The sequence below is a fragment of the Dipteris shenzhenensis genome, chromosome 2 (assembly GCF_047967505.1).
Source record: "Dipteris shenzhenensis isolate YYH24624 ecotype China chromosome 2, Dip_SZ_1.0, whole genome shotgun sequence".
NCBI lineage: Eukaryota > Viridiplantae > Streptophyta > Polypodiopsida > Gleicheniales > Dipteridaceae > Dipteris > Dipteris shenzhenensis.
This window is the reverse complement of record NC_141597.1, coordinates 15,646,803-15,673,378: the sequence shown is the minus strand read 5'-3', so window position 1 is coordinate 15,673,378 and position 26,576 is coordinate 15,646,803. Positions and strand designations below refer to the sequence as shown.

The following is a 26,576-nucleotide window of genomic DNA, read 5'->3' as shown; positions in this document are numbered from 1 at the left end:
AGCGCTCTGTCGCGATGAGGAGCACTCTGGTGTGTAGGAGCTGTACCACCACCCTGAGGAGGACCACCCTGTCAAGGCCGAGGAGCAGGTGCTAGACCTGTACCACCCCCCTGTCGAGGGCCGGGGGGGGGAGGGGGGTGCTATACTAAAAGACTTCTTGGGCCTTTTCTTCTTCCTGGGGCAATCCCTGGCGAAGTGTCCAATGGTCCTGCATATCCTGCACTGGTCCTGCCTGCTTGCAATCTCTACTCTCTGGCGAAAGAAAGAACCATCCAGGCGCTGAAGCATAACATGGTCCATCATGAGGTTAGGATCCTTACGGAGGACCCTAACTCTAGGTACCCCATCAACCCTGGTTGCCTCTGCTGCAGTCAACGACAACCTAGGGAGGGAGGGGATCTCAGCAACCATGCCAAAATGCTCCCCAATAACAAGAAGAAGTCGATGGTAAACCCGAGGAAGCCCGCGAAATCTGATGAAGAGCAAAAAATTTTCCTTGTCTGCTTCCACTCGGTCGAAACCAACATTGAAGGCGTCAAAGAAAATCTTCGTGTGTCCCAAGTGTAAAATCTCAGCTTTGAGCAAGGTGCTCGCAGCCTCTAGAGTGTCAAAGACAACCTTGAAAAAACCTCATCCTAGAAGATGAACATCTAAAAGTCGTGGAGTAAGGTCTGGGGGAAGAGCCGCAAGCATCCAGTCTCTGGCTTGGGATTTGGAAGGGTGAGACCCGAACATGTTGGATAAATTGATGTTTAGGGGACATACTTATGGACATGGTCATGTGGTGTGTGTGTGCCAGTGTGCTAGTGAGCACCATGGTAGGTGTGTCAGGTGACTCATCAGTTAGGTGTCACCCATCTAGGTGTGATTGAGATAAGTTAGGGACTTGGTGGCCAGTTTAATGGAGGACTTGGGGGTGTTACTGATGGAGACAATCAGGGAGATAATCATGGATCTAGAGCCACCTACTCAGGGGCATTCCACTATATGTAACTCTACTCATGAATGAAATCATACTTGCTATTGCTCATTGCTCCTATTTGCTCACTTGCTCTTGCTCATGCTTCCTTTCTAACATGGTATCCGAGCCTTTAGCCACGCCTACCTAGCCTATGCCACGTGTCCTCTTTCTTCCCCATTGCAAACATGAGCGTCCTCTTTCTTTCCTCCTCCATGGCGACCTTGCAGGATCTAATTCATCAAATCTAACCGATGGATTCCAGAATGCTTTGAGCTCAAGGTTTCTCTCCTTAGGGCGCACCTTCCAAGTAGAGGGATTGACTAAAAACCTTGCGGATCTCCTGTGCCGACACTTTCTGAGCTGAGCGAAAATTTGCAAAATTCTGAAGTTGTGGTTGCAATCGGGTTCCAAGCTCTTATCAGAGGTTTAGCAATGCCTCAAGCTTCCTACTGATGGGGGGGGGGGGGGGGGGGGCTGCTATACTAAAAGACTTCTTGGGCCTTTTCTTCTTCCTGGGGCAATCCCTGGCAAAGTGTCCAATGGTCCTGCATATCCTGCACCGGTCCTGCCTGCTTGCAATCTCTACTCTCTGGCGAAAGAAAGAACCATCCGGGCGCTGAAGCATAACATGGTCCATCATGAGGTTAGGATCCTTACGGAGGACCCTAACTCTAGGTACCCCATCAGCCCTGGTTGCCTCTGCTGCAGTCAACGGCAACCTCTAGGGAGGGAGGGGATCTCAGCAACCATGCCAAAATGCTCCCCAATAACAAGAAGAAGTCGATGGTAAACCCGAGGAAGCCCGCGAAATCTGATGAAGAGCAAAAAATTTTCCTTGTCTGCTTCCACTGGGTCGAAACCAACATTGAAGGCGTCAAAGAAAATCTTCGTGTGTCCCAAGTGTAAAATCTCAGTGCTCGCAGCCTCTAGAGTGTCAAAGACAACCTTGAAAAAACCTCGTCCTAGAAGACGAACATCTAAAAGTCCTGGAGTAAGGTCTGGGGGAAGAGCCGCAAGCATCCAGTCTCTGGCTTGGGATTTGGAAGGGTGAGACCCGAACATGTTGGATAAATTGATGTTTAGGGGACACACTTATGGACATGGTCATGTGGTGTGTGTGTGCCAGTGTGCTAGTGAGCACCATGGTAGGTGTGTCAGGTGACTCATCAGTTAGGTGTCACCCATCTAGGTGTGATTGAGATAAGTTAGGGACTTGGTGGCCAGTTTAATGGAGGACTTGGGGGTGTTACTGATGGAGACAATCAGGGAGATAATCATGGATCTAGAGCCACCTACTCAGGGGCATTCCACTATATGTAACTCTACTCATGAATGAAATCATACTTGCTATTGCTCATTGCTCCTATTTGCTCACTTGCTCTTGCTCATGCTTCCTTTCTAACATGGTATCCGAGCCTTTAGCCATGCCTACCTAGCCTATGCCACGTGTCCTCTTTCTTCCCCATTGCAAACATGAGCGTCCTCTTTCTTTCCTCCTCCATGGCGACCTTGCAGGATCTAATTCATCAAATCTAACCGATGGATTCCAGAATGCTTTGAGCTCAAGGTTTCTCTCCTTAGGGCGCACCTTCCAAGTAGAGGGATTGACTAAAAACCTCGCGGATCTCCTGTGCCGACACTTTCTGAGCTGAGCGAAAATTTGCAAAATTCTGAAGTTGTGGTTGCAATCGGGTTCCAAGCTCTTATCAGAGGTTTAGCAATGCCTCAAGCTTCCTACTGATGGGGGGGGGGGGGGGGGGGGTTGCTATACTAAAAGACTTCTTGGGCCTTTTCTTCTTCCTAGGGCAATCCCTGGCGAAGTGTCCAATGGTCCTGCATATCCTGCACTGGTCCTGCTTGCTTGCAATCTCTACTCTCTGGCGAAAGAAAGAACCATCCGGGCGCTGAAGCATAACATGGTCCATCATGAGGTTAGGATCCTTACGGAGGACCCTAACTCTAGGTACCCCATCAACCCTGGTTGCCTCTGCTGCAGTCAACGACAACCTAGGGAGGGAGGGGATCTCAGCAACCATGCCAAAATGCTCCCCAATAACAAGAAGAAGTCGATGGTAAACCCGAGGAAGCCCGCGAAATCTGATGAAGAGCAAAAAATTTTCCTTGTCTGCTTCCACTCGGTCGAAACCAACATTGAAGGCGTCAAAGAAAATCTTCGTGTGTCCCAAGTGTAAACTCTCAGCTTTGAGCAAGGTGCTCGCAGCCTCTAGAGTGTCAAAGACAACCTTGAAAAAACCTCATCCTAGAAGATGAACATCTAAAAGTCGTGGAGTAAGGTCTGGGGGAAGAGCCGCAAGCATCCAGTCTCTGGCTTGGGATTTGGAAGGGTGAGACCCGAAGATGTTGGATAAATTGATGTTTAGGGGACATACTTATGGACATGGTCATGTGGTGTGTGTGTGCCAGTGTGCTAGTGAGCACCATGGTAGGTGTGTCAGGTGACTCATCAGTTAGGTGTCACCCATCTAGGTGTGATTGAGATAAGTTAGGGACTTGGTGGCCAGTTTAATGGAGGACTTGGGGGTGTTACCGATGGAGACAATCAGGGAGATAATCATGGATCTAGAGCCACCTACTCAGGGGCATTCCACTATATGTAACTCTACTCATGAATGAAATCATACTTGCTATTGCTCATTGCTCCTATTTGCTCACTTGCTCTTGCTCATGCTTCCTTTCTAACATGGTATCCGAGCCTTTAGCCACGCCTACCTAGCCTATGCCACGTGTCCTCTTTCTTCCCCATTGCAAACATGAGCGTCCTCTTTCTTTCCTCCTCCATGGCGACCTTGTAGGATCTAATTCATCAAATCTAACCGATGGATTCCAGAATGCTTTGAGCTCAAGGTTTCTCTCCTTAGGGCGCACCTTCCAAGTAGAGGGATTGACTAAAAACCTTGCGGATCTCCTGTGCTGACACTTTCTGAGCTGAGCGAAAATTTGCAAAATTCTGAAGTTGTGGTTGCAATCGGGTTCCAAGCTCTTATCAGAGGTTTAGCAATGCCTCAAGCTTCCTACTGATGGGGGGGGGGGGGGGGGGGCTGCTATACTAAAAGACTTCTTGGGCCTTTTCTTCTTCCTGGGGCAATCCCTGGCAAAGTGTCCAATGGTCCTGCATATCCTGCACCGGTCCTGCCTGCTTGCAATCTCTACTCTCTGGCGAAAGAAAGAACCATCCGGGCGCTGAAGCATAACATGGTCCATCATGAGGTTAGGATCCTTACGGAGGACCCTAACTCTAGGTACCCCATCAGCCCTGGTTGCCTCTGCTGCAGTCAACGGCAACCTCTAGGGAGGGAGGGGATCTCAGCAACCATGCCAAAATGCTCCCCAATAACAAGAAGAAGTCGATGGTAAACCCGAGGAAGCCCGCGAAATCTGATGAAGAGCAAAAAATTTTCCTTGTCTGCTTCCACTGGGTCGAAACCAACATTGAAGGCGTCAAAGAAAATCTTCGTGTGTCCCAAGTGTAAAATCTCAGTGCTCGCAGCCTCTAGAGTGTCAAAGACAACCTTGAAAAAACCTCGTCCTAGAAGACGAACATCTAAAAGTCCTGGAGTAAGGTCTGGGGGAAGAGCCGCAAGCATCCAGTCTCTGGCTTGGGATTTGGAAGGGTGAGACCCGAACATGTTGGATAAATTGATGTTTAGGGGACACACTTATGGACATGGTCATGTGGTGTGTGTGTGCCAGTGTGCTAGTGAGCACCATGGTAGGTGTGTCAGGTGACTCATCAGTTAGGTGTCACCCATCTAGGTGTGATTGAGATAAGTTAGGGACTTGGTGGCCAGTTTAATGGAGGACTTGGGGGTGTTACTGATGGAGACAATCAGGGAGATAATCATGGATCTAGAGCCACCTACTCAGGGGCATTCCACTATATGTAACTCTACTCATGAATGAAATCATACTTGCTATTGCTCATTGCTCCTATTTGCTCACTTGCTCTTGCTCATGCTTCCTTTCTAACATGGTATCCGAGCCTTTAGCCACGCCTACCTAGCCTATGCCACGTGTCCTCTTTCTTCCCCATTGCAAACATGAGCGTCCTCTTTCTTTCCTCCTCCATGGCGACCTTGCAGGATCTAATTCATCAAATCTAACCGATGGATTCCAGAATGCTTTGAGCTCAAGGTTTCTCTCCTTAGGGCGCACCTTCCAAGTAGAGGGATTGACTAAAAACCTCGCGGATCTCCTGTGCCGACACTTTCTGAGCTGAGCGAAAATTTGCAAAATTCTGAAGTTGTGGTTGCAATCGGGTTCCAAGCTCTTATCAGAGGTTTAGCAATGCCTCAAGCTTCCTACTGATGGGGGGGGGGGGTGCTATACTAAAAGACTTCTTGGGCCTTTTCTTCTTCCTAGGGCAATCCCTGGCGAAGTGTCCAATGGTCCTGCATATCCTGCACTGGTCCTGCCTGCTTGCAATCTCTACTCTCTGGCGAAAGAAAGAACCATCCGGGCGCTGAAGCATAACATGGTCCATCATGAGGTTAGGATCCTTACGGAGGACCCTAACTCTAGGTACCCCATCAGCCCTGGTTGCCTCTGCTGCAGTCAATGGCAACCTAGGGAGGGAGGGGATCTCAGCAACCATGCCAAAATGCTCCCCAATAACAAGAAGAAGTCGATGGTAAACCCGAGGAAGCCCGCGAAATCTGATGAAGAGCAAAAAATTTTCCTTGTCTGCTTCCACTGGGTCGAAAACCAACATTGAAGGCGTCAAAGAAAATCTTCGTGTGTCCCAGATGTAAAATCTCAGCTTTGAGCAAGGTGCTCGTAGCCTCTAGAGTGTCAAAGACAACCTTGAAAAAACCTCGTCCTAGAAGACGAACATCTAAAAGTCGTGGAGTAAGGTCTGGGGGAAGAGCCGCAAGCATCCAGTCTCTGGCTTGGGATTTGGAAGGGTGAGACCCGAACATGTTGGATAAATTGATGTTTAGGGGACACACTTATGGACATGGTCATGTGGTGTGTGTGTGGCAGTGTGCTAGTGAGCACCATGGTAGGTGTGTCAGGTGACTCATCAGTTAGGTGTCACCCATCTAGGTGTGATTGAGATAAGTTAGGGACTTGGCGGCCAGTTTAATGGAGGACTTGGGGGTGTTACTGATGGAGACAATCAGGGAGATAATCATGGATCTAGAGCCACCTACTCAGGGGCATTCCACTATATGTAACTCTACTCATGAATGAAATCATACTTGCTATTGCTCATTGCTCCTATTTGCTCACTTGCTCTTGCTCATGCTTCCTTTCTAACATGGTATCCGAGCCTTTAGCCACGCCTACCTAGCCTATGCCATGTGTCCTCTTTCTTCCCCATTGCAAACATGAGCGTCCTCTTTCTTTCCTCCTCCATGGCGACCTTGCAGGATCTAATTCATCAAATCTAACCGATGGATTCCAGAATGCTTTGAGCTCAAGGTTTCTCTCCTTAGGGCGCACCTTCCAAGTAGAGGGATTGACTAAAAACCTTGCGGATCTCCTGTGCCGACACTTTCTGAGCTGAGCGAAAATTTGCAAAATTCTGAAGTTGTGGTTGCAATCGGGTTCCAAGCTCTTATCAGAGGTTTAGCAATGCCTCAAGCTTCCTACTGATGAATTTTGGTTGACATTGGTCTAGAGATTCAGCCACAATCATCATTTCAAATTTCGATTTTGTCAGTGTAATGCCAAGCGACATGGCGCGATTCTGAGCGAATGCTTTTTGCTGCTGATGGGTGACTACAAGGGCAATCCTTTCCACTCAAAAGCCCTCTGAATAATGCACCATAGCTCTCCAATTTCGGCCTCCACTCTCTGATTTCTCAGTTTGGGGAAATTTGGGGGGTAATGGTCAAAGTTTGACTATTTCCTACAATTGACCATCCAAAAGTTTGCTCATATATGTGTTTTAGTTCCCTGAACTCTGATTTCCAGAAATGCATTGAGTATCTACCTCACATTTGATGTTATGATTATTTTGGTTTGATTCTCCAAACTCCTCAAAAAGATAATCAAATCTTGTAAGAGTTTAGACACTGCTTTCTATTGAAAGGAAGACCTACTCATTATGGATTCCTCAAAGGTGAAGGAGGAAAAGCCCAAGTACAAGGTCATCAAGAAGTCACCACTGAAGCGGCTTTGGGAGAAACCCACTGGTTATTATTATGCTAAGCAATTAGGCTTCTCTGAATTTATGGCAAGCAATCTACACATGTATGGAGAAGGAGATTTCTTTTGCCCTAAAGAAGAGCAAGAAGATGTCATGAAGGACAAGGCCTTAAGGGAAAAGGATCCAAGCAACAAGAAGTATGAAGTCTACTGTGATGATATGATTGTCATCAATAAGGGAAATTTTATCGAGGGGGGCATTGACCCTATCACCTAGTTCTATGTTGTGTGATTGAGTCAATAAGGTGCTCTGCCATGGATAGTCCATTCTAAAATAATATGTTATTTCCATTTTAGTTAGTCATGTTTGCCTGCTTTCAGTCATATGTCCTATGGTGATACCCAAAGACACATATTCCAGGTGGACTCTCTTATTGTAAACCGAGGTAACCTGATTTGGAGTGAGATCATGGTGGAGCTAGGGTGTCCACATGAGTCTACTACCAATGCAACTGGAGTGAGAACAAGGTCGGGAGCATGAAAACCATGTAGTATCCCATTATCTACTGCCAGGGTAGAAGGTCATCAATTTAAGGGGGGTTATGTTGGATAAATTGATGTTTAGGCGACACACTTATGGACATGGTCATGTGGTGTGTGTGTGCCAATGTCCTAGTGAGCACCATGGTGGGTGTGTCAAGTGACTCATCAGTTAGGTGCCACCCATCTAGGTGTGATTGAGATAAGTTAGGGACATGGTGGCCAGTTTGATGGAGGACTTGGGGGTGTTACTGATGGAGACAATTAGGGAGATAATCATGGATCTAGAGCCACCTACTCAAGGGCATTCCACTATATGTAACTCTACTCATGAATGAAATCATACTTGCTATTGCTGCTATTTGCTCACTTGCTCTTGCTCATGCTTCCTTTCTAACAGAAGATGCGTGCGATCAACGTGGTAGAGCATTCAATCTCTACGTTGTTCTTGAGCTGCTGCAACTCGTCTTCAAAAAATGTAATAGTTTTTGCGTCTGGTGGAGGTGGAATAGGATTGGCTGACGGAATATCCATCACCAATCGAGGTGAGGAGGCCGATTCGAACACTTTTGAGGCTCTGTCCGTTCCAAAAAGCGTTGCGGGAGAATGAAAGAGGGGGGAGATAGGAAGCAAAAGAGGGGAGAGATAGGATGGGTAGAGGAGGGGGTAGAAGAGAGGGCTGAGGCGGGGGGATAGGGAGTGGGGGAGAGGAGAGGGGGGTAGATGAGAGGGCTGAGGAGGAGGGTAGGGAGCAGGAGAGAGGAGAGGGGAGAGAGCTGAGGCGGGGGGTAGGGAGAGGGGTAGAGGAGAGGGGGGTAGAGGCAGGGGGTAGGGGCGGGGTAGAGGGAGGGCTGAGGCGGAGGGTAGGGAACGGGGGGAGGAGCAGGCTGAGGCGGGGGATAGGGAGCGGGGGAGAGGAGGGGGAGAGGGCTGAGAGGCAGGGAAGGGGGAGCGGGCTGAGAGGGAGAGGAGGAGGAGGGAGGGAGGGGCTGAGGGAGGGGGCGGGGGACAGGGTGAGGGCGAGGGAGGGGGAGGGGGAGGGAGGGAGGGGCTGAGGGAGAGGGGGCAGCAAGGGTCGGGGAGGAGCAGCAGCTCTGCAGGAATCAAGCCTGGTTTGTCACCATAGAGAGAAAAAATTCCAAAGAAAATCCAAGTGCGTCCTGAGGGATTTCCAAAGTCTCCTCCAAAAGACTCTCTGCAACCTATCCAATTTACAACTCCTCAAACCGTGATATTATTTCAATTGGTTTTCTATCTTCCCCTATTTCAATGATTTGTCTAAATTTTGTTACTTGTCTTTGACTCCTCGAGCAGACTTTCTAGATTGCTTTTCCTATCAAGTAACAAAATGAAATAAATTTCTCTGTGACTCAGACTTAATACACTCCAGTTGTTGGCTGCTTCTCTCCTCGGACTGCACTCCAGGTTGATCTCTCCATAAAATACATCTGTAGACCTTTTAGAATTTGAAGAAGCTGGATGCCACAGAGCCGAGCTCTGATACAGATTGTATGGGCTATAGAGAGCTAGTCTAATCTAATGAATTGCTATCAAGTAGCAATATTCATAGCATGCACTACTAACTACTAGTATATGCACGACTAAGTAAAAAGATGCATGCCTAGCTTGAGATACTCACCAAGGAAATGGAGAGAAAACATAACGATTAATATGGCAATTGAAAGAGACTAGAGTACACAAATTAGAATCTTGCTGTCTCTGAGTAGCTGGTTCAATAGTTGCATCTGCCAAAGGGACATGGAATGGATCCCAGGAATCAGATAGCTGAACTGCTGCTGCTACCATACTTATGGAACCCTTCTGCTTGTGTTTGTCAACTGTCACCATATTAAGACAGAAGTGGCACATCCTCCTTTTTAGTAACCCAAAATTGAGAGGATCAAATCAAGAAGACCCCTCCCAGTAGGCCGAAATCCAGCAGCAATTGGAAAAAAGAACTAGAAGAGGAATTCCTTTTGTTTCTGTCTACTCCTGTTTGTTAACTGATATGCTAAGACAGAAGTAGCATGCCCTCCTTTTTCTAGAAGCCCAACCTTGAGAGGAGAAAATAAAGAAAGCCCCTCCCATAGGCCAAAATCCAGAGAAATACAATAGAAAAAGTGCATTGAGACAAACCTGGTCCATTCATCTTTAATGAATGGTCATGCTTGCTTGAGGTGTTTGCTCATAGACTATCAATAGTTCTATCAAAATGAGCTCTGGAAGCAAAAGTAAAAATCAAATATGGCCATTCATATCTTGCAATTCAAGGGGGTTTCAAGAGCTTCAGGTAGCATGAACGCAGCAGTAGATGACATGATGATGGCAAGCTGAGTATGGTCGGAAACAGTCCTGTGGTCGCCATTCGGACGTGTTGTAGCCTTGCAGACAAGGTTTTATTCCTCCACAAGGGGCAGATAGCATGTGTATCTCTCTATTTCCGGCCCCTACCTTATCTGTCATAGTAGGTGTTTTCACAGCCAGAAAGATGATTTGGGATGGTAAGAGCTTCAACGATGGTAGCTTGTTGGGGGGTGGAGAGAGAGAGAGAGAGAGAGAGAGAGAGAGAGAGAGAGAGAGAGACATATATATATATATATATATATAGAGAGAGAGAGAGAGAGAGAGAAGTTAAATAACTCTATTTATGTCCACTGGAGACCCGACTGGATCGGTGTGACAGCCTAAAAAGACCTGTTAAACCTCAATTAGAACTCCAGCTCTGTGATAGCTGCTCCAGATCACATTGAAATTACGGCGATAATTGCATCTAGGATCTAGACAAAGATGGAAGAGTGGGAGGCCAGGGAGGGGGGCAGGGGGGTCTGAGTGAGGGGAGGGGCAACATCCTAATGCTCTCAAATATGCAGAAAACTCCTAGATCTTTCCTGTACTCATGAAATCTCAAATTCGAGCTCTCTCTCAACCAAGATATGCAATTAATTTTAGCCCTCTATTAAAAGGAAGATTCTTACAATAGCGTTGTCAGTGATGACATCAAATGAAGGAGACTCTGTTAAAATAAAAGATCCGGTCGAAGCACAACATGCTGCAGACACCATATATCAAAATGTCAGTAATGTTGGACACAGAAAGCATACCTTCATAAGCATTTGTCCTGCATTTCACTCTCTTTTACAAGCATGAAGGAGTTATAGTTTTCTTTTTCCATTGGCTATCTTGTTTCCTCTACAATTGTTGCATCCACTCATAGTCTTCATGAGAATGTTAAGAGCTCCCAAACAAGAGTTGGATTCCATGATGTTTACTTTATGTTAGTCCTTAGAAAATGGAGGAGGATGAGTAAAGGAAAGTTTTTCCCAATATACACATCTTGAAGCAATGTAAACCCGATGAAAATAACAAATTAAAAGCATCAAGTAGGATAGCCAAAACACTGGGTCCTGGTATGACAAGCAGAGCCAAGGTGGTGGGGCAAAGTGCCACATCTTTGACTGCCTGAGAGCTACCAAAAAACAATCAAGCCAAATCCTCAACGTGTGCATACTAGCTTGTTAGGGTCTTGCACTCTCATCTCATCAGGTACCATCACGTCCGACCATCTTCCTATTGTCCTCCTCATCATGGACTTGGTAAGGACAACATCTTTAAGATTTAGGTTATTGGACTGCATGTACTTGGATGACAATCTTTCAGAGTAGATTATGGATATCTGGAGCAGCCATGACTTGACTTCCGGAAATAGTTCCTTAGGCTCCGCTAAGTGCTTCAGCTTACTAGCAACTTTATCATCGAGTAGCTGACACAGAGGAGAAAGGCGTTCCTTCTTCTTCAGGAGAAGGCAGTGAACATAGACTGGCTGCATCTTCTTGAACAAAGATTAGACACCAATACCATGCTCGGGGGGCCTTTCCGACCTAGACATAGGGAAGCTGATTGTTAGATGACTCCTAGCATCTTCTCCCCTTCATAGGGAAGCCTTGGAACGATTTGCTCATTTAGCATCTTCTCCCTCTCGGCAATGGCCATCAGAGCCGGGTGACAAATCAGACCAGCCCTTTCACGATTCTTCCTCAGACTTAAGATAAGAGGGATAGGCAGTCCATCATGCAGAGTGAGTTTCTTGTTGATGACAGAGGACGCCCATTGGGCTAGTTGGGAATACATGTAGTGGTCCAGGGACCAGCCTACATTGTGGGCACTTGGACAGTTTTGAGGGAGCTGCCCCCATCGAGTGTCACATAATCACTCAAGACTTGTGAGGCACTTACAGGCACACCTTGCAGGTTGACACAACCATATCCATTGACTGGGTTCGGGAAGCAGACCATTGAGGGTATAAAGAGTCTATGGCTGTATGTCTTCTCAGGCACAAGTGTTCACTTACAAGTTAACTGCATCCTTTGGGATGAGGGAGGAGAGCCAGTTCTCTAAGATGTTGGAGAGGGTTGGAGATTAGTCAGACTGATAGAGCAGGGGATGATTCAGAATGTAATTCTCCACATGATGAGAATAGTTGGCTTCAGCAATAGTCAATGGTACATAGATCCTCACCTTGTCTTGCATTGGGTAGTGTCTTTGGCTTTATGGTGGATGTCCACTCCAGCACCTACCATGGGATCTCGGAAATGGATTGATGGAGCAACCCCCTATAGGACACTTTCACTCTTCAAGAGAATGCCATTTAGAGCCTATAGTGGGTATCCACCCGGAGAGCATAATGGAAGATCTCAGTCATCACTCAACCCGTGCATGGAGATGACTTTGGATATCCTATTTGAAGAGACAAATGTCCATGTTTTTCTAGCATGGTGGACCCTCGATGAGAATCCCCAATGCCCGTGATGCCTTATAGCTTTATTGTTTGTTCAACATTGCACTTGGGATTACAAAGATGCCTAGAGGAACTGGTAGAACATTGCACACTCGTTTGGTAAGATGAGGAGAGGATGAGGAGAGTGGCCTATCTCACACTATCAAGTTCTCAGATTTTTATGAGGAAGCATTCCATCCTCATCATAGGAGTCCTTTGGCTTATCACTCTAGATGCAATGCCTATTTCTTTGCACAGACCTTAGTCTCCTTCTATAGAACCTACTTGGGAGATCATTTCCAGTGTTACTACAAGGTAAATTTGGAGATCTAGATGCACAGAGGCCTTACATAGGACTCAAAACTTGTGCTTCACTATCACTTTCAATGATCTAGTAGGGTATTGTACACATCCTCTCATGGCCACTTGGAATAGCGGCCCTTCATGTGCTGAATGGCCAGGAGATCTTCTTTATGAGAGTGGGACCATGGTTCACATTCGCCACATATACAGCCAGAGGGGCGTCATGGCACTTTCACTCTCTGGATTGGTTATGACAGCCTTGTTTCTTTTCTGCATCATTTTGTGTAAGGCTTTTACAAGATTTTATCATATTTTGAATGGACTCTGCCATACCCTTTGATTGGCTTTAGGGAGCTGATCGGATGTAGGGCCCACAACATTCTTTAGAATCAGAGAGGAGAGACAGTTCTGTGTGAGGCTGCAGAGGGTTGGAGTCTAGTCATAACTATGAGAGCAAGAGCCAATTGAGGATGCTGTTCTTTACACAATCAGAGTGGTTGGAATCAATGATGGTCAATGGTAGACGCACACATGTCGCTTGTTATGGGTCATCTAGCACCTCGAGCTCTCTGGTGTGGAGGCCAACTCCAGCACCTTCCTTGGGACCTCGGAGAGTGGGAGTGGACTGATTCAGAAGCTCCTTATACGACACTCTCCTTTACTACAGAGTCAAGAATTCCAGTCGGTGTGGATAAACCCAGAGCAAACCTGGGATTCCTACCAGGCATCACTTTACCCATGCATACCTCTCTTTCAAGGCAACTATTCCTGCCTAGCCTCCTCCTTCCCTGTACGCCTTTTTCTTGCCGCTTCTACTTACCCGCCCCCTTCTGTCACTATCCTCTCCTTCCCCAGCCAGCTGTAGGTCTGGCTGCAGCTTCTTTGGGCTTGTCACCCCTTCCCCACCAACTAATGGGCTGGTAGCCATCCTGTACTTCCTCGTAAATGATGGCGTACTGCTCATGCTGCTGCAAAATGATAAGGCTGCATGGTGAATCTGTAAACATGCTTGCTTAATTCTGAGTCGGTGACAAGGAGGGCAACCTTTGAGGCATGTCTGGCTATTCATCATTGAGATTGGAGCGTGCTCCTCCTTTAGCCAACATAGCTCCTATATCAGCATCTGCTCACTCTTGCCCCAAAGAAATGAATCATCCAAACTCCTCTGAGCAGCAACCATGATGTGACTTCAACAACATAGCAATGAGAAGGCAAAACAGCTTGGAGCTCCTTCCAAATCAGAAACTGTGATCTGCAAGTTCTAGAGAAGATTGCATACACTCTATTTAGGCTCTGATACCATGTTGAAAGTCAAGGAGGCTCAAGGAGGGTAAAGGAAAACATGGCTTTTGGGGAGGAAGAAATAATGAACAAAATGTTTCATCTAAAATCGTCTCCCATATACCACGAACCAAGTACATGCTTATAGCCCACCATTGGACTCACCTTCTTGACATCATTGCTCAGATCATTGTGACACACGTCACCTACCACATCACTCAATCTCATATATCCTAGTCACTCACAATCTCCCTTACCCAATTACCTCATGCATGCCTCATGCCACTCATAAAGCACTCTACCCTCTCACAAAACTCTCACACACTTGCACACGCATGGTGCACTACAGTAGCACTTGCTTCTATTGGAGCCTATTCCTTCTAGGCCTCATTCCCCTCCCCTTCACTTTGACCCCCATACTGCACTCTCATGTTCCCCCATCGCTCACTCAACCTCCCCCCTCCGTGTCAAAGCCCATTCTAGGCCTCACTGGGATCTCGCCTAGCCTGACATCTTCCTAGATTTGGCTCCTCTCTTTCAGCTTCCAAGACGCAAACCTCGCCAACACCATCCATTGCCACAAGGGTTCTAGTGCCTAGGGCCCTCGAACTACAAAAAGGTACTAGAGGAGTACCCTCTTGCCTTAGAGATCTCGATTCTAATTCTCTAGCCTTTGATGAGGGGAAAAATTGTAGTAGTGGGAAGCTCCACCCATACGTTTTGGGCCTTCACCTTTGTTGCAGCCATACGAGAGGAGCAATGAGACTCCAGTTATCTTCAACCATACTTGAAGGTCCAAATGATGGAGATGATGGAGGAGTGGTGGGGACATATGGGTCAGGAACTGTCGCTAGCACATGGACACACTGCCACCTTTCAGATTGCTGCCCCTAGAGAAAGTGTGGTTGTGGGTGTGCAGTGGTAGTGATTGGTTTAGAGAGGAGCGAGAAGCTCATCCAGGTGATCCATTTGCCTTTGAACCACTATGCAATTAAGCTAGGAGTCTCAACCCTTCACTTTCTTGATGTCTTTGGGCTTGGAGCCAGTGATGCCTCTTTCAGGATGCCGCATGGATTTGGATTGCTTCCACTAGCAAAGTCCAGTTGTTTAGAAGTTCACACATAACAACACCTGATTTAACGATAGGATCTGTAAAGAGACCTTGTTAGGTTCAGAGCACATGTTTTCAGTCTTACATAAGCACAGAAGATACCTTCTTCTAGCATGGGACCTAGATATCTAGTTCCTGATAGTGGGATGGACCAGAAGAGTTTATGTCTCAATGGGGCAAGCCCTGGCCCCATATGTGTTTGGGTAGGGTGGTCTCATAGACGAACGAGCAGTGTGGATCACTTTGTGCATGGTGGATAACATGCCATTTTAGTAGAGAATGCCCTTTTGCACTAGTTTACAAGAAATCTACCAAAGATGCATTTTTCTATTATTAGAGGTGACTTCAGCAATCTGGAGTTCACAAAGGACACATTCGGGAGGGATTCGATACCTTCCTCGGAGTGGGGCACATGGAGTAGTTTATGTTCATCGTCAAGGGCCGGAATCCATAAACATGCCCAAATTCAAATTCATATTTTGAAAGTATAACACAGTGTAGTTTCAATCTCATGACAATCACTCACAAAGTGCAAGACCATAAACTCCATTATCAATAGCAAGAACTAGCTACTATGACATCCCCCCACTGACATCATTAGCAAATGATCGGGGTACACCATAGTATAAACATATGCACTCATACATACATTTCCATGTACTCACACATACTTGAATATTCATCTGTACAAAGGTTTTTGTACAGAGTTTCTATTATCACTCTATAGGTGAAGGGCACACTCGATTGTAACAAAGACTAGCACTAAAGGGGAAGGCTAATAACAAAGTAGTCCACATTCTCTCATTCAAGCTACAACTTCTTGTGAAGATTATATGAGCACTTGATACATATTTTGCAATAGAATGCATAGCACTTGGACCTATTTTGGTTGCGATTTTGTGCCAATTTAGGCTCACATTAAGTAAAAACTCCGCTATTTTGTAACTTTTCTTGGCAAGTTTGCTTCATAGAGCAATTTTGTATTTGAGGATTTCAGCACATTGTATGTGCATTGCAGAGGTATTGTTGAGTTTCAATAGCAAACTACGATGAAGGTGTCTCACAAAGATGCGCTTCTGATTTGGATCCATATAAATCTGGCATGTGCATCACACCGCTCTAGGGAGTCCATCCAAGTGAGAGATGCATGGTACAGAATTACGATGCTGCCTAATCCCCACACCCCTCTTGTATCTCGAGTCTCATCATGATAGGCTGACTCCCACCATTTGTCGCCTTGGGCTCTGATGAATCTTTGTGCATAAGACATTTTCTCATCCTATGTATGGCTTTGAGAAGTTTGCTGGCTTTAACCCTAAGAAGTATTATATTGCATTCAAAACAAGACATTACAACAGAGGTGGGAGAGAAGTATCCATCCCAAGCCTTTTAAAAAACCCAAAACTAGAGGTGGTGAGATAACTTGATCCAAAACCTCTCATAATCATTCTCATGAGGTGGGAGTCAATCCCAAACCTCGACTATAGATCACCGAAAAAAGGAAAAAACCGAAATCCAAAAACCGCTCAAGCCTGTGAAGGGGAACCCATTTTTTCCTAGCAAGATGCACCTACTTTCTCCAGTGAGAAAAAACCACACACCCATCTTTTCCTCATATATTGCTACAAGAAAGGTAAAAGAGGTGGCTGGGGATGATCTCTTGCATCTAGCTATAAGACATGGGGGCAGGATTCGGACCAATTATCTTCACCTTGTTTCTAGCTCACTCAGCTATGGCAAAAACCTCATGGTTAGGCAAGTAGGGATAAAGGAGGTGGTTTATCTCTGCAAAGTGTATTGGTGTGCCACTCTATGCCAAGAAGATCTCTTTTGGAATGCAAAAACAAGACCTCATGCCATGACCTTCTTTTCGAAGAGAGAGGTGTCTTGTCACACACCATGCCCATCATACTTTTCAAGCAAGGCCATAGAATCTCTTTTTGCCGCTAGAAATGCATTTGTGGGGACTTTGGTACATACATATGCAAATTTAAATTTAAAATTGAAATAAGAACACACACACACACATGCATGTGCACATGTTTCTATATGTGCATTGAGAGACACAGAACAGGAAAGAGAGAGAGAATAGAGATTATCTCAATGTACATTCAGCTGTTGGTTGTTTGTACAAACTGTCATGGGTATGAATCAAAGTGGGACACAAATTTTCATTACTCTCTTTGTTAATTCCCACATTATAACGTGTTGGCCTCTAACATAACACATGTGCATAGACTCTATATGTGAGGCACATGCATACTGAGAGAGAGAGAGAGAGAGAGAGAGAGAGAGAGAGAGAGAATACACCTTAATTTGTGTTCGATTGTAAGTGTATGTTGTATGTACAAGCTTGTCACTGGATTGAATCACAGCAGGATATGAATACTCATTATTTTCTTTGTCTTCTAGTGTCAAAACGTCATGCCAAGAGTCTCCATCATCATATGAAATTGCAACCTTGAGAATAGCACGAGAAATTGTGTTGTAAACTAGAAGCAAGCGGCCATCGTCTAGCTTGACTCCATCAATACCTAAGATTCAGACAAAAACAAACAATCCTCCAAAAAAATTAAAATAAGAAGACTGCACCCTAGTTTTTACTTCAAATGTGTCCTATTAGCATCAAATTTCGAAGTTTTTTCCCACAATTCACTAAACATCCTGAAAATAAGACTTATATATGTTATACTCTTTTATTCTAACTACAGGCAGATCACGGAAGTAGCACCAATATTGTTCCACCCAGCCAACCTTGCTGAAGCGTGAGAGCTCACAGAGAGTCCAAAGATCCATATTCACGTAAAAGCCCACTTCTCCTTCTCTCACTAGCTCCAACAAGCCCCATCTCCCTAGAAGGATCTAGATGCCACATGTCATCATTATAGGGCCTTACTAATGCATCTTTTCACCCCTCTCTTGGGCTACTTTAATTTCCTTTGCCCCTAGGCACATTTCTTGCATTAGGCCCTTAGCCTTAGATCCACCTAGTCTGGTGCTATCAACCCTCACCTAGGACCTTGACATTAACTCCCTCTCGATCATTTACATGAAGCGCAAACAAATACATTACAAACATAGATCCTTTAAGGGAAATGTCGACTGATTCTTCCGAGGTCATGCTACCTCGGCTAGAGCGTAACAATCCTTCCCTCTTCAGACATTAGCGTCGTCGATGATAAAGTCTGGGAACACTCTCCACAACTGGTATACGGATTCCCAAGTAGCTTCGGATAGAGGCTGACCATGCCATGCAACCAACACCGTGGGTATCTTCCGATTTCGTATTTGCATTGTTCCTCGGTCCAGGATTCTTGTTGGTTTACGCCTTGCATTATCCTCTATCTCCTGAAACAAAACCACACCTTCGATTAGTGAGTCACCTGTATATAAAAATTTCTTTAAGCGCGAAACATGAAACACTGGGTGCACCTTACACCCCTGTGGCAATTCTAATTTATAGGCTACCTTGCCTATTCTCTTTAGAATTAACCACGGCCCACAGTATCGAGGTGATAACTTAGTACACTCTCCTAAAGTTAACGACTTCGAGTGCGAAGGAACTTTGAGAAAAACTTTTTCTCCTTCCTTAAATACTCTTATAGACCGGTTTTCATCCGCATACACCTTGGCTCTATCCATAGCCTAGCGGAGATTATTTTTGCCGAAAAAACAGTGCTAATTATATTACTTCGAGAACAAGATACAAAAGGTCAGCTTGTAGCTGACGGGCTGCGTTCACAAATCGGACACAGCCCTAAAAGGTACAGAATAAATCATACTCTCACGGAGGGATAAGACGAGTGTGAATGAAAAGCCATCGGGGTGGTGAGTAGTGCCACCGAAGGCCCTGCGAAGTCTGCTCGAAGAAGAGGCCCTGTGTGTCCCAAGCCCGGAGGAAGCGTCTCCGCTTCTCCTGACCGGCCCGGGAATCTCCCTGAATCTGGTCCCACTGGCCTCTGAGGGTATGAATAATCTCGCTCCAAATCTCCGTCATGATCTGGGCAGTCGATAAGGAGGTGCCACCGAGGATCTGCGCGCAGCGCGAGGTCCAGATGTGCCACCCTGCAATGCTGCTAATAATCTCCCAAACTGGCTGTCTCTCCCGAACTCCTGTATCAGCCTCTGCTAGGTGCTGCGGGATACCCTCGAGCGGCCCCCACGTCCCCTGTGTGATAAGGAAAGTGGGGTCCTGTTGGCATGCCTCGAATAAGTGATGAAGACCAGGTGCGGTGCTGCACCAACAGAACGCGCCCCAAGTGATCAATCCTAGCTCTGGTGCTGCGCGAGTAAGAATCCCGAAAGTCCACCTCCACACTTCCTGGGCGCGAGTGCAGCTCCACAGGCAGTGTTTTGGTGACTCCTCATCCTCATGGCAAATCTGGCAGCATCCGTCCTGGCCTATCTGCCGCAACCAGCTCCCCACTAGAAGACCTTTGTGGGCAAGAAGCCACAGGAAGTATGAGATCTTCCGCGGCCGCCAGCTCTCCCACAAGGCCTTCCAGAATGCCTGCAAAAAGAACCTGGAAATACCCTGTGCATACCAGCTGGGCCGCTGGGTGGGGGGGCGGCTCTGCATCCTCCCAAGAACTCGCCTGCCCAGAGTCGTGCTGTAGGCGAAGAAGGAAGTCGGCCCCTGTCCTGTCACAATCTCTGGCCACCACCACTCTCCTGGGTCCCAATCAAGCTCTGACAAGGCCCACCCCTCCCAGAGCCAGAGACGCCAAAGCTGCATCTGGTCCTGCTCGATGCTAGGATCGGTACGCCAGACCTTCCCCAAAAGGCCTACGACCCGAACCCTCTGCCATGGGAGTAGGGGGTCGATGAGTGCATCCTCTCTCCTGAGTCGTCCATCCCCAAAAACCGCGAAGAAGGAGATAGAGGAGTCATCCATACGTCCTACGATCACCAGTGGGATGCCACGGGGGGTGAACTGTCCCAGCCAGCGGGCGTCACCAGGCATGAGGACCTGGGGCTCAGGTGGAACCAACCAATCAGCTGGGATCGCGCCGTCGATCTCCGTGCATCTCGCCTGGGCTCCACGTGCACCTCCAGCTGCGTCTGCAAGATCAGCCGTCTCCAGATGTCTGTACATATCCCTCCAAACTCGAAGGGACCGGGCTGGCCCCCTCATCCAGCCATCCCACCTGATATGTGATCTCTCCCCCAACTGAAGGCCCTCGGCATCTCTGACCTGACCGTTCCAGATAAGCGGCTGGCGATCGATCTCCTCCTGACAGCTAGGAGGGGACTGAATGAAACTGAGGCGGAACCGCCTCCAAACCATGAGGAGGCTACGAACGAGTGGGGAACGGGGCTGAGTGAGCGGAGCGGAAGTGAAGATCCACCTGAGGGACGGTAGCCACTCTCCACCTCGACGCGGGACACAAGAACCGACTCCCTGCTGAAATAACATCTTCCACGTCTGCCCCCCCGGGGTCAAACCGCGGATGACAAGCTTGCCTAACAAGGCCTGACTCTGAAGCTCTGGATCGATGACCCCCAGGCCACCCTCAGCCTGCGGAAGAATGACTGTCTGCCAAGCAACCCTAGCTCTGGTATCTCTGAGACCATCCTCCCCGGACCAAAGGAAGTTCCGAACCAGCCTCCTGAGCTGTGCCACGCTGGATCTCGAGAAACACCAGCGGGAAGCCACATACCAAGCCGTGGCTAGGAGGACCTGGTTAACTACCAAGGCACGACCTGCAAGGGAAAGCTTAGCAGTGCTCCAGAAAGCCAGCTTCCGTCGGCGGATGGAGTCTAGCACCGGGAGAAACTGCTGAGCTGGCGTGATGTCTAGGCCAACCTGAAAACCAAGGTATCTAGCTGTCTGTCCCCGTGGAATCCATCTGAAACCCAAAAACCTCCCCCACTGAGAACACGCCCCGGGTCTGTGAGAAAACCAACTGATTTGTTCCAATTGATTTTCGCACCAGCGGCCGAGCAGAAGACCTCCAGGGCCATCCGCACCCTCTCTAGCATCCTCTCATCGTCCTGGACATACAGGGCTGTATCATCTGCGTACTCCGAGTCCAAAAGCTCCGTGTCCTCTTGGAGTGGAAGGCGAACACCCCTGATCCCTGTAGACCTCGCCCGAAGGTAGTAAGTCATAGCCTCGGCGAAGAAGAGAAACAGGTAAGGAGCAAGGGGGCAGCCCTGACGCACTGATCTCTCCAAGCTAAAGCGCTCACCCATCCTGCCTCCAATGATGACCCTGCTAGAAGCTTCTGTCCTGTACAAAGCTGAGATACCCTGAGTCCAACCTGCTGGGAAACCTAGCCGCTCCAAAGTCCCCTCCAAAAAGGACCAATCCACTCGATCGTAGGCCTTCTCAAAGTCGAGAAGTAGAATGGCAAGGTGTGATCCGCTGTGCTGAGCCCACTCCGTCGCCTCTGAAAAGGTGAAGACATTATCCAGGATACTGCGATCCTGGACAAAGCCTGTCTGAGTGTCATGGATGAGGTCTGGGAGTAGAGGCCGAACTCTGGCGCTGATCATCTTGGCGAGGATTTTGTAGGCAGTGGTAAGGAGAGTGATCGGGCGCCACTGACGGATCTCCTGTCTATCTCCTCCCTTCAGGATGAGGCAAATCAGTCCCGAGGAGAGGCTCTCTGGCATCTGACCGCTGCTGAAAATCCTCTGCAGAGCTGCAAGGAGGGGCTGATGGATCTGGTCCCAGAAGGAGGTGAAGAATGCCCGGGATAGCCCATCCTCACCTGGGCATTTCTGTCCGTCGATGGCCATCAAGGCCTCCAACATCTCGTCCATGGTGAACGGTGCCAACAACGTCGCCTGCATGCTAGGCTGGACTAGGGATGGAATGTGCCTCCACACCTCCTCACGGTCACGTCGAGTATGAGGGGCAAGCGGCTCCTGCTGGAAGAGGGTCCTGTAGAAGTCAATGGCCAACCCCAAGACCTCCCCCGGATCCGTAACGATGTGACCATCCGCTGTCCTGAGACTCCGAAGCTGATCACCTGCAGCTCTCTGGCCATGCGTCCTGAAGAACTCCCTGCACATCCGGTCACCCTTCCGGGCCCAGAAGGAGAGAGAGGCGTGATAGGAAAACTCTGAGCGACGCTGGAGTGTCTCCTCCAGAAGGGCTCTGGCTCGAAGGGCCTTGATCCGAAGCTCCTCCGAGCCCGGGGAAGCCTGCTGGAGTCGCTGAATGGAGGCGAGGTCCTTCCGAAGAGCTCTCTCTCTGCCCCACCAATCCTGTCGAACCTGTAGGGCTGCGAGCTGGCAGATCTGGCTGGACTCCTGCAAAGCCTGCGCCACCGAGCCAACCAGATCCACGCACTCGCCCCAGTCTCTATCCCAAAGACTGCAAATACTGCTGCGCACATCCTCCCTCGAGAAAATGGAGTCAGGAATCCGGCATGAGCGGGGGGGAAGGGACTGAGCTGCCGAATCTAATGATAAGAACACAGGCCCATGGTCGGACAGTGTCGTCCCTGGAACTATACCCGCCTGACCGCCTCTGTCGATGGCCCAATCACTAACATAAAATCTATCCAGCCTCTCCAGGAGTCTGCCTCCTTCCCTGCGGAAGCCCCACGAAAAGTCCAAGCTCCCGTGCCAGCGTCGGAAGGACGGGTCTCGCCAACTGTCCCTTCCTCCTGTCGCAAAGATAAAAGAGTCCCAAGCTGACTGCTCTGCCTGAGACATACCTGTAAACTCCGGTCCTCTGCCCTGCTGGTCCTCCAAGGTCTCCAGATTGTTGAAGTCACCTCCAACAATCCAGGAATCCATGTCTGGGAGAATCCCTGTAAGTGTCCTCTAGAAGGTGGCTCTACAACGGAGATCTGTGGGAGCATAAATGTTGAGGACTCCAACTCTCGATCCCTCCAGTTCCAGGCCTACCCAAAGGGCACGGCCTGGTATCAGCGTGCCATGACCGAAAACTCCCTGGGCTAGCTGCTCGCCCATGGAGGTACAAACACCACCACTCCTCCCCAGTGCGCCGATCGAGGGCTCCCAATAAGTGTGAGAACGTCCAGGGAGAATCTTCCCGCATTTGCGGGAGTGAGCCGCAGAAAGCTTGTGCTCCTGGAGCAGAAGTACATCCAAACGACCTATCACTGCTGGCTGAAGTTCCTGTCTCAAAATGAGCTTCCTAGGACCACGGGTTCCAGAAGAGTGAAACCCGTTCACATTCCAGGAAACGAGGTGTAGGCTCATGGTGAGGGTTGGGAGGCTGCGAACAGCTGTCTGCTCGCGGTCGAAGTCGAAGAAGAAGCTGACATCTCGGAGTGGAGACGCTGACGCTTATGGGAAGGTTTGGAGGGGGAGGCGGGGTCATCCTGCCCGTCCTTCAACACCTTGAGCAAAGGCGAGAGGCCTTTGGTACCATGAACGAAAGCTTTCTCGAGCCAGCTCGAGATCTCTGAGGTGGTCATGCCGTAGAAAGCGCGGAGTTTCTGAGGGGTCCAGACTCTGACATCTTGGGGGAGGGGCCAAGACAGGGGGGGCCTGAGGATCACAATCAGTCTGAAGCGTTTGGCGGCGCAACGCCACCGCAGGCGCACGTCACCCTCGGACCACTGAGTCTCGAGAAGCTGCCCACCGGACGGGCCTATCCAGGAGCAAACCTGAGCATGTGTCTGCTCCCTGAGAGCCTCCCATACCGAGTCGTCTGTCCAGGTCTCGGTGCCGTCGCTAAGGAACGTGAAAGCAAAGCTAGGGCCATCCCTGGGGGCCAAGGCGGCTATCTTCCCATCCGCCCCTTTGCGGAGCAGGAAGATACTGATGTCGAGGCAAGCAGGGAAAGTCCCGAGGTCGGCCACATCCAAGTAGTCCCAGGGGCCAGATCTGTAAAAGTTGCGGGGGAGCTCTCTCTCCTGAAGCTGAGGCCCGTCGGAGTTTGCTACTGAGGGGCTAGCGGACAGAGAAGCCTGCTCCGGTGAAGGTGTAGACTCAGGGTGTCCTGCCAGCGGAGGGGGAGGGGGAGGAGGCTGGGGAATAGGCAACACAGACTCCTCAGGGGCGACTAGTGGAGGAGGAGGAGGAGGGGGATCGGGGGCTGCCCTCGGCTGAGGAACCGTCGGTGCAACTAGCTCTGCGGGAGAGCTGAAAGAGGCGGGGGGGGGAGGGATGGGGATGCATCTGGAACTGGGGCTCAGAAGGAGGGGGAGAAGACTGAGGAGGACGAGGAGGGGGCTGAAGCTGCGGGTCGGGAGAAGTGGGGTGCAGATGGGGGATGGCCTGGGGCTGAATGGGAAGAGGCTGGGGAGAGGAGGAGAGGGGGACCTGAGTCTGTGGAGGGCGGGCTACCGTCGAAGAAGATGCTCTCCCAGGTCCCTGGGGCGGCTGCCTGTCAGGTCTCTGAGGTGCAGCTGCAGGTTGGGTAACCTCAGCCTCTTTGCCTTTATAAGAAATCTTCTTGTTCTTTCCCCTTTTCCTTCTCCAGCCGCCAGCTAACTCTGGTCCGGGCTCCGGCTGCCTCTGCTCCTCCTGGCATGGCTGCCCGGAGGGGGGGGGAGGGGGCGGAGAGGGGGGGGGCGGGGGGGTCGAGAAGAGCTGGCGAAGCGTGGACAAACAGCCGCCAGGTGCCCGAAGCCGTGACACCTCAAACACTGCCCTGGCTGTCCGGTGACTACCATGCTCTGGGTGATGCTGCCGGCATCTGTCATGATCTCGATCACTGTCGGGAGAGTCGCAAGATCCGCCACAGCCACACGGACTCGGGGGGCTCTTGCCGTAGTCACCGCATCGGCGAAAGTATCGTGCATAACCCAGCCAAAGTGGGAGCCCAGGTCCCTGACAATCGGCCGTAGCTCAGCAGCAAGACCTGGAAAAACTAGCGTCACTGGATGACGAGGTATACGGAACCGAGCATCAAAATCCGCTGCGCTAAATCCGCGGTACCACAGGACTATCATGACAATCTTTCCATCCACAGTCGTGGGGGAGCCAGCAATCAGGTTGCTCGCCGCTTTCGCATTGGAGAGTTTGAGCCAGAAGATGCCCCTTCCCATAAGGGCCACCTCCTCAATATGGCCGTCCTCTAGCATGAGGGTGGACTCGAGCCAGTCCCCGATTGGCTGATCCGGAGGGGGAATGCCCAATGACTCTGCCATAAACAGAGGTAAGGGCAAAGTCATTGGCAACCTCCTGAACCCGAGATGATTGTTGCTCTGTCAGGATGACACGGTAGGCATCTGGAGAGGGAGGGTCCGTCTGGGCCTCCGGTTCCGGGCAAGGGGCCGCCATACCGCCAAGACAAACTGCGAGGCTTCCGATGAGGAAAAGGCTGCCACCCAAAAAAGGGAGGGGGGTAGATGCGGGAGGGTGGAGCCTGGGTGTGGCGGGAAGGATGGAGGGCGGGGGGTGGAGGAAGCGGGATGGGGGGGCAGGAAGCGGAGATGGCGCGGGGTGGAGGAGTGGGGGCGGGGATCGGGGGCGGTGGAGAGGAGGCGGGAACGGAAGCGGAGGCGGGGGGGGCGAGAGGCGGACGGGGGGCGGGGGGAAGGGTGAAAAAAAAAAAAAAAAAAGGGGGCGGGGGAGGCGGGGGGCGGAGAGCGGGAAGGGGGTGAAATGGAGGGGGGGGGCGGTGAGGCGAAAGGGGGCGAGGGCGGGGGGTGAGGGGTGGGTGGGCGGAGCGGGAGGCGGGGGGGGTGTGAGTGGAGCGGAAGCGGGGAGGGGTGGAGCGGAGGGGCAAGGGGGAGAGACGGAGCCGGGGGGTGGGGGGTGTGCGTGGCGAGGGGGGGCGGAGCGAGGCGGGGAGGGTGAGGCGGGGTGAGGGGGTGTGAGTGGAGCGGAAGAGGGGAGGGGTGGAGCGGAGGGGCAAGGGGGTGAGACGGAGCGGGGGGGGGGGGGGTGAGCGTGGCGAGGGTGAGCGGAGGTGCGAGGGGGGGTGAGACGGAGGTGAGCGGGGATGGCGAGGGAGGGGGAGGTAGAGGTACGGAGGGGGAGGGGGAAGCTCGCAGGAGCTTACGGGTGCCTGGCAGATATTAGCTCTCGCAAGTGCTAGCATCTCCCGCATCTGAACCACAAAGTTCGCGGCACTAGGCACTTTCTAAGGTACTCCAACTATAGTTGGATTCGCTAGTCTATAACCATAGTTCAGCTCAAACGGACTGAACCCTGCAGAGGAATGTTTTCTATCATTGTAGGCAAACTCTAACAATGGCAACCATTTGTCCCATGTATGTTGCCTCAATGACACATATGCCCTCAGCATATCCTCGAAAGTCTGGTTGACTCTTTCCGTCTGACCATCCGTCTCAGGATGATCCCCACTACTCATTCCCAACTCAGTCCTTAGTGTCTCAAATACCGCTGTCCAAAAATGACCGGTAAATCTGACATCTCTGTCCGACACTATGGATCTAGGCAATCCATGCAGACGAAATATATGTCTAATAAACAAATCCGCTACTTGCGGGGCACCAACAGACTCTCTAGTTGGAATGAAGTGAGCCATCTTGGTTAGACGATCAACTACCACAAGGATAGAATCATACCCTCCTTGTGTCATAGGCAGTCCTACAATA

The 26,576-nt window shown here is 49.6% G+C and overlaps 1 protein-coding gene across 2 annotated transcripts in view; it reads right to left on the bottom strand.

Moving 5' to 3' along the window:
- Window positions 1–10,562: 10,562 nt before the first annotated feature.
- Window positions 10,563–26,576, bottom strand: part of LOC147904377 (uncharacterized) — a 130,523-nt gene continuing 114,509 nt past the window's right edge. For both annotated transcript variants that reach the window (XM_087394158.1, XM_087394165.1), the window contains exons 8-9: window positions 17,392–17,615; window positions 10,563–10,661 (exon numbers count right to left, since the gene is read on the bottom strand). In XM_087394158.1, the coding sequence (XP_087250284.1) occupies window positions 10,629–10,661; window positions 17,392–17,615 (257 nt within the window). In that variant the 3' untranslated portion in view covers window positions 10,563–10,628. The remainder of the gene's footprint in view (window positions 10,662–17,391; window positions 17,616–26,576) is intronic.